The sequence below is a fragment of the Miscanthus floridulus genome, chromosome 2 (genome assembly GCF_019320115.1).
Source record: "Miscanthus floridulus cultivar M001 chromosome 2, ASM1932011v1, whole genome shotgun sequence".
NCBI lineage: Eukaryota > Viridiplantae > Streptophyta > Magnoliopsida > Poales > Poaceae > Miscanthus > Miscanthus floridulus.
The window spans coordinates 9,366,621-9,377,418 of NC_089581.1; the positions used below are offsets into that span (position 1 = coordinate 9,366,621).

Sequence of the window (10,798 nt, forward strand, 5' to 3'; positions counted from 1 at the left end):
AGGTGCTGGGCGCCTCGCGCCCTCGCCTAGAGTGCCCGCTGCCGCGCTGCGCCCGCAACCGCCACACCGGAGTGAGTCGCCTGTCCGCCGCCTACTCGCCGGTGTGCGCCGGCCGCCCCTAGGCAGGTGTTTTTTTTTTTGAAGCGTTTTTTGTTTTTTAGAGAATGGGGAACGAGAAGAAAGAGGACGAGAAGCCGCTGGCCGTGCAGTGGGGTGTCTGGGTGGGATGGTTTGCATTAACTGTTGGATTAAACATTTTTAAACTGCAATTTATTAAAAAAAGAGAGGACTAAACTTTATGATACGAAATTAATCACAGCGTTCGGCTGGTACACTCCCAGCTTGTTTCAGCTTATTTCAGCTTATTCTCTCTCACAGAATACTATTCAATTATCCAAAACCATCCAAAATTCACTATTGAATGCACCAGCCGAACACATAATATATTTTGAATTTTTGATACACTATAAACCACTCTCCCTATTCTAAATTATAAGTAATTTTTATTTTTTTAAGATACATAGTATGTACTATACCACTCTCAATTCTAAATTATAGGTTGATCTGTCTTTTCTAATACCTAGTTTTTACTATGCACTTAAATATACGATGTCTATTTAGATACTATAAATTGGAACGGAGAGAGTACTAGATATACACTTTGTCTAGAAATATACAGTAAAAGCAATGTATTTACAAAATCAAAACATACTATAATTTAGAATAGATAAAGTGTATTTTTATGATATGCTCATTTGAGTCACAAATATTTGTATCTTTTTCTATAATTTCGGTTAAATATAAAAAGTTTACTTAAGACAACTTTAAATATTAGTTTATTTGAAGATAAAGACAATATCTTTTAAAATATTGGTTCTATTTCTTAATATGTTTGGGCTAATATATTCCTCGTGACCAAAGCTCTGTTCGGCTGGCTTGAATAACGGTTGATGCTGATACTGATTCGTTGCGAGAGAAAAAATATGTTATTTCGCTGAAACGGTACGACCGATAAGTTCAAGCGAATAGGGCCTAATCTGCAAAAATGAAGACCATAGTGATTGTCTTGCTGATAAAACTAGTATTAACATATGTGTTCTGAGTGTCATACTCATGATAACAAAATTTGGCAAGTTTAGTACGTGGCTTCTTAGGTGTTTGGTTCGGTGTTCACCAGATGTGGGTCGAACCCATTAGGGAATACATGCTTATATAATCAAAACACCTCCTACCCTGCTAAAATCTGGCCACGAACAAAATTCAGCTTGGCGCATGAGTTGTAAACCAAATTAGCATGCTCCAAATGCATAGCAGGGCGCAGCACGCGCGAACCGTCCGCCGCGGACGTTTTCTGAGTTGACTGGTCGCTCGCGTGCCGTCGCCGGCTGCGCGACTCTCACTCCACCCGCGCCCGCCGCCCCGCCGTCGGCTCGGTGCGTGCATGGTGTGTGCCTCCACTTGTCCCGATCGCTTGCTGACTTGTCGGCGAGGCGGCTGCTACTAGCAGTAGCTTGCTGACCAATCCAATCCCGCTAGACGGTAGACGCATCACATCAGCCAAAAAGACTGCAGCTCGACGGGCCTGCAGCTGCAGGCTGCACCTGGGAGCCCGCTTTCGCGTCCAGGCCGCCGGCGACGTCAGCGCTTGCATGGACCTCACCAGGCTCTCGCTGCTGGCTGCTGCAGCCTGCACAAGTGCATGTACAGGTCGGGAACTCGCCCGTACAACACTTTATTTACATCCGTTGGGAAACTGTTTTAGGAGTCAAACAGTTTTTAGTTTGATCAAATTTACAAAAACAGGCTAACATTTATAATATCGAAAAAGTATTATTAAACCTATTATGAAATATATTTTCATAATATATCTATTTATAAACATAAATATTAATAATACTTTCTATAAACTTAGTCAATTTAAACAAGAATGACATTTTTTTGGACAACGGTAATGGTTAGAGTATCTCCAACAATACCTTAAAGATCCTATCAAGAAAAAAAAAACAATACCTAAAAGATGATCCTAAAAAACTAGTCTACTGCTAATCCCGCTAAAAAAAATATATATTATATAAAATACTATATAATAATAAAGCTACTGCTCGTCCGAGAGACCGAGGCCCGTGACTTTCATTTGGGCCTGCGTCATTGCCGACGTATATATTATATAAAATACTATATAATAATAAATATATAAATATAAACAAAGGGAAGGCACCCTGATCGGGGTGCTGTGCACTGCAGGAAGGAGAGGGTGGTGGTTAACATCATCGCTCGCGAGGCGGCGGAGATGGGAAAGGAGGCAGCAGCAGCGGAGTCGTCGGCGGCGGCGGTGGTGCTGGCCGTGAACGGCAAACGGTACGAGGCGGCCGGCGTGGACCCGTCGACGTCGCTGCTGGAGTTCCTGCGCACCCAGACGCCCGTCAGAGGCCCCAAGCTCGGCTGCGGCGAAGGTAATATATATGCTATTTTCGTTCTTGCCTAGCAGCATCCGAGCGAACACAGAAAGAGAAAACCATCCAAGCGCACATGGCAGCTGGTTTTCCTTCGAGTCTCATGCATGTCTGCGTGCATGGGCATTCTCCAGACTCCAGTTTCGCCAACGGTAGATTGCAGAGGAGATACCCAAGGGCACTGGAGATACCAGTGCCTTTTCGTTTCCTGATCATGCATGGCGCTGGCGCTATCTTTCGTCCATTTCCCTTTCATTGGATACAGCTTCCATTTTCTACATGTTTCTCATGTGTGTGTGTGTTTTGGCTTGGGATATCACCATCTCATGGATTACAGGATTCTTGTTACGCGTTACTAAGGCCAGTCTCAATAGAGTTTTATGGCCCAGTTACCAACACACTTATATTTTAGAAACAATGCAGAAAAGTTTCATCCCCGTAAAACTATCTCTGCTCCAATGAAACTTTCATCATCTCTCTTCACTAATACAGTGTCATATCCGCATATTTAATGCACATGAAACTTTCATAAAAGGCAAAATAGTCGAAATCGTCCCTGAACTATCGTGCTTGGCTCAATTTCGTCCCTCAACTATAAAAACATCCGATTCAGTCCCAGAACATTAATGTGTTGGCATGCCCATGAAAAATTATTGAGGCACATGGGATTCACACATCACTTCTATGCTCTACGCCTCGCCATCTGAATATGCCTTCTTGGCTTCTTGTGGTGGCTTTAAGCTCGACAAGTAATTTTTCCTGGTGTTCGCGTGGTGGGGAAGTTTTACATCTCCAATAACATGGTTGAATGGAAATAACCAAACAAAATGTTGATTCCAACAATTGTGGCTTAAATCTCACAACTTTCATGCCAGTGACCTAGGGAAAAGAACATATTCTTGTGACTGTATTATGACTAAGTCATGAAAAATATATTGGCTTTTGATACCCTACATGTAACTGTTCTATTGATTCTTTGACGCACATGCGAGAGAAGTGTTCGTAGCAGCAATAAACATCATTCGGTTTTTATCCTCACGAGAGGCTTATCACTAGCAAAAATAGACGTGGTCACATCATGGCGGACAAAAATGCAGTAGAGTGGCATGGGTAGTAGGCCTAAAATCAACACATCACTAATAGGAAAAAAATCTATCTACATTTTCATTCACTTGAATTCATAGATCAATGGTTTACGGTTACCAACTCGCCCCAGGTGGGTTCTAGGGATGAGAGCACTCATGTATCGAGGGGCTTTAGCACAAAATGAAGTAGCTAGCTAGCTAACTAATAAGATACGATGGAAGGACGGGGCTAAGGCAATAAAATCATTGAAATACCATAGGCCGGAAAAGCAAGTGCAAGTCCTGCCGGAAGAAATGCCTACCATGTGCAGTACCGATGTACAACCAAGACTGAAATTTAGACTAGACCCTTTATCTTGGGCTAGTTCCGAGTAAGGATTCTTTTGCCCACATCGATTCAAGTTCCGACAAAGACAGGTAGGGAGCTAGTTCTAGATCATATAAAAATTAAATTCAAAAAGGGTAAAAAAAAAACTAAACAATTTGTGAAAGACTTAAAACGATAGTTTTATTGGGAATCAAGCGGAAACCAAATCCTATCTAGATTTTCCACCAGTAGAGTAAGCACGGCCATGGAGAAGATAAGAAAGAGAGAGAGAAAAAAGAAGAAGAAATTCATCCACAATAGCTATATGGACCTCATGCTAATGGATGCGATGAGATGCATGGAGAAAAAACCAATACGATAACAAAACTATCTTCAAAAGATACAACAAAATTGTTTATATAGAAGGTATTTTCAACTAAGAAAAATCTAATTGTTATAATGAGGAAACACTAGTTGCCCGTGTTATTAGCGTGGACCATATATCTTGTTGACAGTAATAGCTACAAACTCAATATGATGTGCAATACTTTTAAAACACTAAACTATCTGCATTTTTGTTTACACTACAACCAATAGTGCAATACTAATAATTTGACTGATTGCTAAATAGAATGTACAGAGTTTGACTGATTGCTAAATAGACGCCCTGCATTTTTGGATGGAACGGATACCGTCCTGTATTTGTTCTAAGGCAGCACTGGACAAACCGTTTTAGTTCAAAAGAATAATTATGTTTTACAAAAATCAGGTATTATATTTGGGACATACACAGGAAGCTAATACTACAAGAAACTGGGATTATCTTTTGAGCTATACTTTTTTTATATAATAACGAAGCTACAGTGTGAACTTTGAACGACCAAGTGCACTTTTCAAACTGGAATTAGCATCAGCTTCTACTTCAATCTAGTGAAGATAAAAGAGCTAAACTCCTCCACTTTTACAATTTCATATGTGGCAGGTGGCTGCGGTGCATGCGTGGTCCTCATCTCCAAGTACGACCCGGCCACCGACGAGGTGACTGAGTTCTCCGCTAGCTCCTGCCTGACGCTGCTCCACAGCGTGGACCGTTGCTCGGTGATCACCAGTGAGGGAATCGGCAACACCAAGGATGGTTACCACCCCGTGCAGAAGCGCCTGGCTGGCTTCCACGCCTCTCAGTGTGGCTTCTGCACGCCCGGCATGTGCATGTCCATCTTCTCCGCTCTCGTTAAGGCCGACAAGACGGCCGGCTGCCCTAACCCACAAGCAGGCTTCTCCAAGCTAACCACCAAAGAGGCTGAGAAGGCTGTCTCAGGCAACCTTTGCCGCTGCACCGGTTACAGGCCCATCGTCGACGCCTGCAAAAGCTTTGCCTCTGATGTTGACCTCGAGGACCTGGGCCTCAACTGCTTCTGGAAGAAGGGTGACGAACCGGCAGAAGTCAGCAAGCTGCCCGACTACAACAGTGGCGCCATCTGCACCTTTCCAGAGTTCCTCAAATCTGAGATCAAGTCCACTCTGAAGCAGGCGAATGGTGTTCCAGTTGCAGTCTCCGATGACGGCTGGTACCATCCTAAGAGCATTGAAGAGCTCCACAGGTTGTTTGATTCCAACTGGTTTGATGAAAATTCTGTGAAGATTGTGGCTTCAAACACTGGGTCTGGAGTGTACAAGGATCAGGACCTCTATGACAAGTACATTGACATCAAAGGAATCCCAGAGCTTTCAGTCATCAATAGAAGCAGCAAAGGAATTGAGCTTGGATCAGTTGTGTCCATCTCTAAAGCTATTGAGGTGCTGTTAGATGGAAGTTTGGTCTTCAGAAAGATTGCTGATCACCTAAACAAAGTGGCTTCACCGTTTGTTCGGAACACTGCAACCATAGGTGGAAACATAATCATGGCACAAAGGTTGCCATTCGCATCAGACATTGCAACTGTACTACTAGCAGCAGGTTCGACAGTCACAATCCAGGTGGCTTCAAAAAGGCTGTGCTTCACTCTGGAGGAGTTCTTGCAGCAGCCTCCATGTGATTATAGAACCCTGCTGCTGAGCATATTTATTCCGGACTGGGGTTCAGATGATGTCACCTATGAGACTTTCCGAGCAGCACCTCGTCCACTTGGCAATGCTGTCTCATATGTCAATTCAGCTTTCTTGGCAAGGACTTCAGCAGATGCAGCATCAAGGGACCATCTGATTGAGGATATATGTTTGGCATTCGGTGCGTATGGAGCTGATCATGCTATCAGAGCTAGGAAGGTTGAGGATTACCTGAAGGGCAAAACAGTGAGCTCGTCTGTTATACTTGGGGCTGTTCGGTTGCTTAAAGGGATTGTTAAACCATCAGAAGGCACACCACATCCTGAGTATAGAATCAGCTTGGCTGTCAGTTTCTTGTTTACCTTCCTATCCTCCCTTGCCAACAGCTTGAATGAATCTGCAAGGGTTAATGATCCCAATGGTTCATATAGTAATGTAGACACAAATGGTGCCATTGAGCACTCACTGGAGAAGCATCTTAAGTTCGACAGCAATGATTTGCCAATACGATCAAGACAAGAAATATTTTTCACTGATGAATACAAGCCAGTTGGGAAACCAATTAAGAAAGCCGGGGCAGAGATACAAGCTTCAGGTAAACAATCTTATTGCAATACACAAATAAACATATTCATAAGTTCACCATAACCTTTTTCTTCAGCATACTCCGCAAAGACATCATATAATGATCCTTCTATTCATTTCTACCTCGTTAATTTTTTTTTCTCGAATACGCAGAACTGCGTATCATTGTATTAATAGTAGAGAAAAGGAGTATACAGAGACCCAAACACACACACACCCGCTTACTGACTGAAACTAATCGCCTATGGCAGAGATGAACGACCTGACCAAAGACCCTCTAACCATCATCCCGAGCTGTGTGCAGGGACAGTCCCTTAGCACCAGCTATAGACCATAAAAGGGCTTCCTCCCGAGCCAGGTTCAAAGCCGTAGATAGTCTAGGGGTAGCTCCATTGAAGACACAGTCATTTCGATGCTTCCAGATGGTCCAGGCGCCTAGGATGATGAGGGAATTCAATCCCTTTCGCGCATCTCCGCTTACTGTAAAGACCGCCTTATCCCATCAGGCATCAAAGGAGGAATCGACTGGCTGTGGGGCAAGTGTTGCACAGCGCGGAACTGTCCAATAAGCTCCATCCCTGAACATTTTTAGTGCCTGCAGTTTCTCCACAAGATAATGCCCTTAACAATATTCCTTTTACTGACACAGGGGAAGCTGTGTACGTTGATGATATCCCTGCTCCCAAAGATTGCCTCTATGGAGCATTTATCTATAGCACACACCCTCATGCCCATGTAAAGGCTATCAACTTTAAGCCATCTTTGGCTTCGCAGAAGGTCATCACAGTTATCACTGCAAAGGATATTCCCAGCGGTGGACAAAATGTTGGTTACAGCTTCCCGATGTTGGGAGAAGAAGCACTTTTTGCAGATCCAGTCGCTGAATTTGCTGGTCAAAATATCGGTGTCGTGGTAATGTTTCCTAAGTTCCCTTTCGCATTTCACAAAACTATTCTTATGTTTATGTCTTTCCAACCTTGCTGCATCATGTTGGTTTTTCAATCACTCAGATTGCTCAAACACAGAAGTATGCCTACATGGCGGCAAAGCAAGCCGTCATTGAGTATAGCACAGAAAATCTACAGCCACCAATTCTGACAATAGAAGATGCAATCCAACGAAGCAGCTACTTCCAAACCCTGCCGTTTTTTGCTCCAAAGCCAGTTGGTGATTACAACCAAGGGATGTCCGAAGCTGATCACAAGATTTTATCAGCAGAGGTGCATACATTGTAATGTTTAAAGGGGATGTATACTTGACCTTCCCATAAGGCCAAACAACTCATGCTTGGTTTTTTTTTTCTACAGGTAAAAATTGAATCCCAATACTATTTCTACATGGAGACACAAGTGGCGCTAGCTATTCCTGATGAAGATAACTGCATAACCATCTATTCTTCAACACAAATTCCCGAGGCCACACAAAATGTGGTTGCAAAGTGCCTTGGCCTTCCATTTCACAATGTCCGCCTCATCACCAGAAGGGTCGGAGGAGGCTTTGGTGGAAAGTGTTTGAAAGGAATGCATGTAAGCCCTAAATAACTAGAGGTCATGCTGAACTTTTCTATTTTCAACTACCAATGTACTGCCAACTAATATTCATAATGTGATCAGATTGAGACAAAATTTGCTATAGATGACTATGAATTTCCTGTCAGGTTGCATGTGCATGTGCGGTTGCTGCATTCAAGCTACGGCGTCCAGTTCGGATGTACCTCGATCGCAAGACAGACATGATAATGGCGGGCGGTCGGCATCCTATGAAGGTGAAGTACTCCGTTGGGTTCAAGTCAGATGGCAAGATCACAGCCTTGCACCTTGATCTTGGGATCAATGCTGGAATATCTCCGGATATGAGTCCAATCATCGCAGCACCTATTATAGGTTCTCTCAAAAAGTACAACTGGGGCAATCTTGCATTTGACACCAAGGTCTGCAAGACAAATGTTTCATCAAAATCGGCAGTGAGGGCTCCTGGAGATGTGCAGGGCTCTTTCATCGCTGAAGCCATTATTGAGCATGTTGCCTCAGCACTTTCAGTTGACACTAACACCATAAGGAGGAAGAACCTTCATGACTTCGAGAGCCTTGTGGTGTTCTTCGGAGATAGTGCAGGTGAAGCTTCTACATACAGCCTTGTCACCATGTTCGATAAGTTGGCCTCCTCTCCAGAATATCAGCACCGAGCTGCAATGGTGGAGCACTTCAACAGAAGCAACAAGTGGAAGAAGCGTGGCATTTCTTGTGTGCCAGTTACATATGAGGTGCGGCTTCAGCCAGCTCCAGGCAAGGTGTCTATCATGAATGATGGTTCCATTGCTGTTGAGGTCGGAGGGGTTGAGATAGGCCAAGGGTTGTGGACAAAAGTGAAGCAGATGACGGCATTCGGATTGGGACAGTTGTGTCCTGACGGCGGCGAAAGCCTCCTGGACAAGGTGCGGGTCATCCAGGCCGACACATTGAGCATGATCCAGGGAGGGGTCACCGGTGGGAGCACCACTTCTGAAACTAGCTGTGAAGCAGTTCGACAGTCGTGTGTTGCGCTCATCGAGAGGCTGAAGCCAATCAAGGACAATCTAGAGGCTAAGGCTGGCACTGTGGAATGGAGTGCCTTGATTGCTCAGGTGAGGATAAGCTTTGTAAATTCCAATTTTCTCATTGCCATGCCAAGAAGAACAATTGTTTAAAGCTTTGTCGCCTTCCTTTGAGACATTAACGACCGACAAGCAATAGCAGTAGCAATTCAGTGAGGAGACCCTACAGCTCGGACGAACACAATATTTGTTAGTATTTCAATTGGCCATGTCATTTTGCTGACCACGTGCAGGCAAGTATGGCGAGTGTGAACTTGTCGGCGCATGCATACTGGACCCCTGATCCAACTTTCACAAGCTATTTGAATTATGGAGCTGGCGTTAGCGAGGTACCCCTTATCCAAATTGCATGAAAAAGCACTGCAAGCGCAGTTAGCAAGCCAAATTGTTGGAGGCTGCAGCTTCAGTCCTACCCAATGCTGACACATGATTGGAAATTTCATCACAGGTGGAAATTGATGTCCTGACAGGAGCAACAACAATTCTAAGGAGTGACCTTGTCTACGATTGCGGGCAAAGCTTGAACCCTGCTGTCGATTTGGGCCAGGTCAGCCGAAAAATAAAAACTGCACTGGCTGATCACTTCAAAGGAAATATGCTGGTCCTCTAAACATTATCCATCATCAACACAGGTGGAAGGTGCATTCATCCAAGGAGTAGGCTTCTTCACAAACGAGGAGTACACAACCAACTCTGATGGGTTGGTCATCCACGATGGCACATGGACGTACAAGATCCCCACCGTCGACACCATCCCAAAGCAGTTCAACGTTGAGCTAATCAAGAGCGCCCATGACCAGAAGCGCGTCCTCTCTTCCAAAGGTGAGCCTGTTCTCACAATTCAACCCCCTGATATTCCCACATACTGTTAGCTCCAATTTGAACTCACCAACAATTGCTGCGTGCAACCCTGACATAATATGCTTCGGATCTTTGTTTGCAGCATCGGGCGAGCCGCCGCTTCTTCTAGCTTCCTCGGTGCACTGTGCAATGAGGGAGGCCATCAGGGCTGCTAGGAAGGAATTCTCGGTCTGCACTGGTCCAGCGAACTCCCCCATCACATTCCAGATGGACGTGCCGGCGACGATGCCTGTCGTCAAGGAACTCTGCGGCCTGGATGTCGTGGAGAGGTACCTGGAGAGCGTGTCAGCTGCCAGCCCAACAAACACCGCTAAAGCATAGATCCAGTAGGCGCACTACCCATGGTGTGAGAGCTTAATCAGTCTGTAAAACACTAAACGGCATGACATGCCGAGCTTTCCTGTGTGTTAGCTCTGAAGAGGTAGCAATGGCGAGTTGTGGTCTTGTGAATCAGGAGTCATGAACAATAGAGGGAAAAATAAAGTAAATAAGTGTTGGGCAGGCCAATGTGGGGATGAAATCATGTGATTTCAACTGGATTTTGAAGAAATTTTGCAATGCATCTTCATTCGTACACCTAGGTTCGTACTACTTACCTTCTGGGTAGATGGGGGTCGGATTGGATGGACCAGCCACCTAGGTTAGCCCTCGCCGCCTCGTCGCGACCTTCACCGGCAGCTTCTACCCCGCGCGACCTTCGCGAGGGAGTGTGGCGACCTCGCGCCTATTCGAACTAGCGGAGCGGCGGCGGGGCTGAGATCAGACTCTACTTGATTTCGCGGGATGTGTAGCTGTGTGCTCCTGCCTGTGACGCACGAGAGCTGATGCTGTGTGGGTGTTGCCGGCTTGCCGCTGCCGTTGGGTTGGG

At 45.0% G+C, this 10,798-nt stretch overlaps 1 protein-coding gene across 1 annotated transcript; it reads left to right on the forward strand.

Moving 5' to 3' along the window:
* The first annotated feature begins 2,258 nt into the window (after window positions 1-2,258).
* LOC136516582 (indole-3-acetaldehyde oxidase) lies at window positions 2,259-10,503 on the forward strand. Its single transcript, XM_066510017.1, has 10 exons — window positions 2,259-2,453; window positions 4,828-6,486; window positions 7,126-7,388; window positions 7,487-7,696; window positions 7,784-8,002; window positions 8,134-9,099; window positions 9,303-9,398; window positions 9,518-9,616; window positions 9,702-9,891; window positions 10,013-10,503. Exons 1-10 carry the CDS (start codon window positions 2,291-2,293, stop codon window positions 10,249-10,251), a joined length of 4,104 nt encoding a protein of 1,367 aa, XP_066366114.1. The 5' UTR covers window positions 2,259-2,290; the 3' UTR covers window positions 10,252-10,503.
* The last annotated feature ends 295 nt before the right edge of the window (window positions 10,504-10,798 follow it).